The following is a 7,457-nucleotide window of genomic DNA, read 5'->3' on the forward strand; positions in this document are numbered from 1 at the left end:
TTAGGAAAGGTAGAGGGGATAGTATTCTTTAAATTTTGCTCTGCTATTTGGCAGTGTATTTATTAGGAAAAAATAGTTTACCTTCATAGTAGGAGAAAGCCTTGTTTAGTTGCTCAATTATTTTTAATAAAAAATATATATTATTATCTAATCATTCTTATATATTTGTTATGAGAATGTTTCTTTCTCTCTGGTTGTTCTTGTCTTAAAGAGTTTTCTAACTCCTTTTCTTTATCTTCATCTTCCATATCCGTCATCTTTGATGTCTTTCTTTTTCTTTGTAACCAGAGGGCTAAGTATTTTTTTCTTCTAGGGAATGAGTGTGGTTGGGCAGGACCATAGCAGTCTGCCACCTTCCCTGGGAGCAGTGCTACCCAAGACTGGCGAGAAGTCTTGTAGCAGCGTAAGTGAGCCAGTCAGTGCATTAGGCCTCCTGTCGTTTCACTCGAACAATTGCCACTACTACAACGTTCCAGTAGCTGTTGTACCGGTTTAATATAGTTGTAGATGATGGAATGAGAATGAATTTATTTTGTTGGTATGGGGTTTTTAGCAAGCAGCATTTATTAATATTACGGTCACATTTCCGATGAACAAGTTGATGTTTCGCCAGGTGAGATGTAAAAACAGATGTAAATTCCAATTGATATAGTTAGAGATATAGTATAGTAATTTTACTATTATCAGTTGTTCTGCTACTTGCGTATTTCTCTAAAGCTGAAAATTGAGATTAATGATATCATGATCGTTGTGTCCCTTCATTTTTTCAGATGCTCCATGGTATATCCACATCCAATGCTATGAGTCAGCTTAAGCGAGAGGGACTGAAGAATCTTTACCGAGGAATTTTACCTCCTCTGTGCCAAAAAACAGTGTCCACATCCATTATGTTTGGGATGTATGACCAGTATAGCAGATTATTGAAATTCTATTTTCCACAGCTTTCAGATAGTAAGTATGTGGTTTTTTAGCATGTTACAAGAGAGGGAATCTAATTTTTTATGGGCTTGTCATTTGTAATTATGTTTTTTATATTTTTTCTTTATTCCTTGAACTGTTTATTTCCTCCTACTCATGCATCTGATTATATTTGCAGAAACAAACATTTATGTTATTAGCTCGCTACTTCTCAGTGGTTCTGTACGTGTGAAGCCAGTTTTGTGCCCATTGAAAGTCGAATTCAACCAGTTTCTGCTATAAGACTGAAAAAGTTTCATGATAGAATAGGTATGAAGTAACGTAGTGTGAATGAATGTAGTTTTGTCTTAAACTGTGGAATAGACTAATACATATACAGATGCTTGTCCATTGACCATACATTTCCATAGCTTATTTTTCTTTTCTTCCCCTCTTTCTTTTACATGAAGGTGCAGTCCACGCTGCTGCCAAAGTCAGAGCCCAGTAGAGATAGAAAGAAAAAGATTTTTTACTGCTGTTACAAATAATGTGTATATACAATGTTTAATTCACCCTCTTTGAAATAATATTTATAATTCCCTTCTTGAGTCAGAAATGTTGAAGAAACCGTAGAAATGGTGATAGTTATATTGAAAGTAGTCAAGACACCTTAGAATGATACAAACATTCTGATATCAGCGTTGCCTCTTCATGTGGATGCATTTATAAGGCAAACATAGATTGAGAAAATGTATTAGTCAAGAGTAAAAGAATCCTGACCTGTCACTAATTTTCTGCATGAGTGTAATACATGTTTTTATGTGTGTGTGTGCGTGCATGCGTGTGTACATGCTTACACTTGCACATGTAGATGCTCACATTTATGCACACTCACATTTATGCTCACTCACTTTTATATACACACTCACATTTATGTACATACACACACACACACACACACACACACACACACACACACACACACACACACACACACACACACCCCCACACACACACACACATATATATAGTACTCCATATATCTATCTATATATATCTATATATATCTATACTATATAATATAGATATCTATTATAGTTGTCTTAATCAAAAGAAGAAAGGAAAACAATGCGAAGTTCTAAACACCTGCGGTTTCTGCGAGAGAATCATGACATTCTATCACATGGTTAGTCGCAAAGGTCATTGGCAGTTATATCAGTTATGTGGATAACAGGTGACAGATCACAGAAATCTGGTGGTTTGTCAGCCCTTGACTGATATATTATTCTTCTAATATTTATATATATATACTTTTAAACATATATATATATTGATTATTAATATATAATATTATATATTTTATATATTATATATATACCCCCCCCCCAAAAATGCCTCTTAGCTTCATATAGATCGCATATTTTAGATCATTATAATTCGACAATTATAATATAGAATTAAAGGATTAAGAAAATCTATATATATGAAGGTCCATGTGTTACTTCAAATAGGTAGTCAATGAATAAATGTGACTTTTGCATATTGAAATTTGCTTGAATTTACAGGAACAGCTTGCACATCGCACAAGAGTTACGAAAGTTTGGCGCAGGGGAATACTACAGAGGAATGATTTCCATTCTAATGCGGAATGGCCCAAGCAATGTCTTGTTCTTTGGTCTAAGGAAGGAGATAAAGGAGCGATTACCTGATCCTGGAAGTTCGTGGTGGGGGCATATTCTGACGGACTTTGCGTCAGGAGCCTTCCTGGGAGCATTCATCTCCACAGTTATGTATCCTTTCAATGTCATCAAAGCTCATCAACAATGTCAGGTAAGTTAGGCATATCACTTTCCTTTTCTTTTTTCTCCCTATATGTCTGTTTCACCTTTTTCCTCTTCCTCCTTCCCTCCACCTGCCCTCCTTCCCTCCTTCTAGTCTGCCTTCTCTTTCTGTCTATATATCATGCACACAAGCATGGAAGTATGTGACATTATTATTTCATTGGATATAAGGCATCCTTTTTCCTCTTCTGACTCCAAGATAGGCACCTGTTCCACATGCTTGGCACTCATGACAGGTTTCATCTCAGAGGGAGGGAGCATTATGTGGCATATCTAGGGCTTTCTTGCTCTCATTCATTTACTTGTTATGATATTAGTCTCCTTTGTATTTGTCAGTTTGTGTTTTACTTTATTATGAGGCATTATGTACTGAGACAGACTTTCTCAATATTGTAATTGACTAACATTTTTGTAGAGAATCAATATCAGCCCCTTATGTTCTTTGCTCTCAGTCTGACAGAAACTTTTTTACAGTTTAATGGGAAGACAAGAAGCAACTTTACTTTTTTTTAATGTAAACAAATTCGAAAGAAATAACCATCTTCAGCAAAAAAAAATATATATTAAAAAATAGAGAAGAGGAAGGGGACCTGTGCCTGCAACAGCGAATGCTAATGCACAAACCAGCCATACAGGTACAGGGTTACATAGCAGCTGCTGCACATAGTTTGGTTCACCTTCCTCTTTTCATTCCACCAACATATCATGTACAGCTAATACTATAGAACCAGAGGTTGGCATCTTGCTATGTGTTCTTGCTCTCTTTGAAGTATATGCTTGTTAGAGGGACTACATGGTGTTGCCATTCAAAGCTCGCTTTTTCCTGCTGGTGCTAGAGAGAATGTTTGGTTGCCATATTTATGTCGAGGGATGTTTTAACTGACTAAACCATTGTATCTATGATTTAATTACAGTGATTATAATGATTATTTCCATCACCTGTCATTGAATATAACTATTACTCTCAATATGATTAATATAAAAACAGTCTGATATGCTATAAAGCAGAGATTTATCCATATTGATACATTCACACCACTCAGGCTCTCAGTATGATTTTTTTACCATCAGCATGTTTGCATCAGCCATATCCAATGTGTTAATATGAAAAAATGAAGAGTCAGTTTTTTGCTCCACAAAATAAGTACTGATTTTATGCACATTATCAATGGGGTATATGGTGTCCATGTACTGTTCATATTCCTACTTTTGCTCTTGCAGGTGGGCGGGCCATTCCTGTCCATGCGGACCACTTTCTGGCATGTGTACCATGCTAGAGGCAGTCGTCTCAGGGGTCTCTTCAATGGTGCTCATGTTAATTACACTCGTGCACTAGTTTCTTGGGGAATCATAAATGCATCATATGAAATGCTTCACAAGCTACTGTATAGTTAACATCAGGAATTGTATATAGCAGATTTGTAGATTCCTTATCTCCTTTTTTCATTCAAGTGTTAATTGTGTTCTGAATGATGATGAAGACATTTACAAAATGACTTTATTTAGGGGAGCAGGTTGTTGTATGTTATGAATTTTGTTATTCACCATTATACCCTTTCATTAACCATAGGCTATGTTCATATCTTAAATTTTCTACCCCCACCCCCAAATCATTCAACAGACATGAACATGTACATATATACACTCCTATGAACACGTGTGCACCACACACCTGCACACACACACACACACACACACACACACACACACACACACACACAGTGCACACACTACTAACACACGACCACACACCTCATCACACACACACTATGCACACAAACACACACACACACACAACTGTTCATGAACCTTTAGCAATTGTCGGGCTGGTTTGTTAATTACAGAAATTGTAGTTGACAAGTTAAAAGATATGGAATGGAATATTGTAGAGTCAAATGTGAGAGTAACATAAATCTGTATTTATTTCTGTCTTGAGCATTTAGGTAGCAATAAAAACAATCGCTAATGAGATGCTGTTCTTGAATGTGAGATGTATGGTTAAATTTTATATGCTATGTAAATTGATATTATGATATAAAGATAATATGTACTTTGTAAATGTGAAATTAGAGAGACTTACATGATAGATGTGAAGTTGTGTAAAAAGAAATGTAAATACATGTTAATGGTTATTGAATGTTGCATTTCCTTCTCAGCTCGGGTCATAGGAAAAAGGTTGATTTTACAGAATATTTATAAACTGCCCATTTCCCTATTCCCACTACAATCTCCTCTCTTTCTCTTTTCCTCTCACTCAGGTTAGTTGGTGCATTTTCCTACTTTTTCTGTCTGGCAAAGTTTCTCTGTTGTCTGTTATTCATTCATTTCCTGTCTTTAGCAACTGACTGATAAATTTGCGTTTATATATGTTACAGACAACATTTTTATATATATTCAATCATACTATTAAAAGGTTATTGGCATCATAACTGAAATTCTAGCACATAGAAAACTCAGAGAGATGACATAATTTGAAATGAAATCTAACCCAGACAGTAAATGGCACAGTTGATCCTTTCACGCCGGGGCGATTCCGGGTTTGAATGGTCGTAATGCCAGGGTTTTCGAACACATAAGCCTAACACCTCAAGATTCTCAGGCGCACAACAGAAATACGCAGAGTCTGTGGTTCCTGCCACCAGTGTCACGAGGCAGACGAATCTTGTCAGAGTAATTCGGTCACGTGCAATCTGCGTCAAAAAAACGACGACAGGATTTTAGAGGTCATCAGCCGGACGAAACATGGTTTAATAGACACAGACTTCCCCCAGATTGATACGCCGATGTGTCTTTTTATATAAGTTATTAGACAAGCGAGATAAGAATTTTTTTAATACAAATTTATCTAGCTATCTCCAAGGAGATTTGCAGTTGAAATTAGTATCCATTAGATGCCTGAGGAGTGACGAAATCCTTTTATTTATAGTAAGGAAGATAAAAACACATGACTGCCACATTACATGAATTGAGTCTTATACTGGTATTGATGTTTAGTAACGCATCTTTAAACTTATACATAAATATGATTATTTATAGTGTGATATATAAAATCTATTTATGAAGCGTAAGAGTACCAGTTGCACCAGGTGTGTTTGGCTGCAAATGGCTTCAGGAGAAGATTATGCCATCGACAAATGTCTCGTCCCGTGAGAAGTGGTCCTGCCACCGATACGTGATACTTGTCTGCGGTTAAAAGGTTCACCCATAGGTAAGAGGGTGTCAGACTAATGTTGAACACTAAGGCTCGAAAGACGAGGCGTCAATGGTAATGACGCAAGCATCGGTGATTGCTCACTAGTTGAAGCACAGACAAGCATGAGTATTAAAGGTTTGTACGGGGTATAGCTACGAGGAGTCAAAGTAGCCTAAACACACATATAGATGATATATTGGAAAAAGTATTGTTGTTATTGTATATTTGCACTACCCGTGTGTCGTAGACTGCCCGCCCTAACGACCAGTTAGGTCATTAGGCGCCCCATCCGCAATGGGTTAATACTACATCATGGTAGCACATAATTTCAGACTGATTCTATGAAGTTTTGAGAGGTTTGAAACATTTAAAAACTGATTTGATATTTTTATATGCAGAGAATGAGAGAACTTTGCCAGGCAAAAAATATCACTTGCCAGAGTGGAACAAACTCGGGCCTAGAAGAGCATTGTTTTGTACAGGTGGCAATAAGGTTAATGCAACTTTAAAAGATTATTTAAAAGCTGCTATTTTATGCATACAAAAATACTGTGTAATGACCACTGAGCGTTCACTCTTCATAGATTTGTATGAGAAATATAGAATAGTGGAAATTAGTTATCTAACAAGGCTGAGCAAATCATAAATGTGTAGTAGTTTAGAATGTATTGAGGGTTTTTTTTTTTAATAGAATTTTAACTGAAAGTCTTGATAATGTAAGATGATGTGTTTGTATAGATGTTGGATCCCAGGCTAAGATAGACAGACCTCATGTAAGTCAATCACAGAGAGGAATGATGAACTCTTTTGCACAAAAACTAGATTTGCTTAAAACTTGACCCAAAATTTGAGAACAGACTGAGATGCAAATATTTCTTTTACTGAAATAGGTATGTTGATTATAATAAAGAGAATGGTATGTGGTTTTCATTTCACACGCATAATGCTTCTAATGTGTGTCTTTGTTGAAATGTAAAGTGGTCAAAGTACAGCTGTATTTTTTTATAGATTTTTTCTTTTCTTTTTTCATTCTACATTCACTCCCTCATAATCTTGAAATGTTTCACCACTTCTGACTGCTTGATTGAATGCAGATTATTCATCAAATTGATCAAAATAAATGGCAGGGACTGTCTGCACAAGTCTGTTGCCATGAATAGTCTTGCTCTTTAAATAGGAATATGTGATTCGAGAAACTTGGAAATTTTCAATCAAGATAATTAATATGGCACTTGAACCAACAAGTAGGAGAAAGTATAGTATGTTGATTGAGATTGTGATGTCTTTTAGTATTCTTGTTGGAAAATATATGCACTTGTACCTACAAACAGTTATACTTATCAGTCTTCACAAAGGTAAATTTTATAAAAATAAGAAAAGATAAATGAAGTAATATCAAACTTTTATAGTACAGGAAATGATAAATGGAGTATTGATAAGACATGTTATTATATATACATTGATACACATAACATGAATAATATAAGAATAATAAAAAATATATATATGTAATATAATCAATATTA

At 35.5% G+C, this 7,457-nt stretch overlaps 1 protein-coding gene across 1 annotated transcript in view; it reads left to right on the forward strand.

Moving 5' to 3' along the window:
- LOC122247077 (mitochondrial nicotinamide adenine dinucleotide transporter SLC25A51) overlaps positions 1-4,875 on the forward strand; it is a 14,138-nt gene extending 9,263 nt beyond the window's left edge. Inside the window, 5 exon segments of the mRNA XM_086550525.1 lie at positions 314-613; positions 771-962; positions 1,119-1,227; positions 2,456-2,727; positions 3,960-4,875. Of these exon segments, the coding sequence (XP_086406651.1) occupies positions 314-613; positions 771-962; positions 1,119-1,227; positions 2,456-2,727; positions 3,960-4,133 (1,047 nt within the window). The 3' untranslated portion in view covers positions 4,134-4,875.
- Positions 4,876-7,457: the final 2,582 nt, after the last annotated feature.

This window comes from Penaeus japonicus, unplaced genomic scaffold (assembly GCF_977035675.1).
Source record: "Penaeus japonicus unplaced genomic scaffold, GWHDUDI00000001_assembly GWHDUDI00000023, whole genome shotgun sequence".
NCBI lineage: Eukaryota > Metazoa > Arthropoda > Malacostraca > Decapoda > Penaeidae > Penaeus > Penaeus japonicus.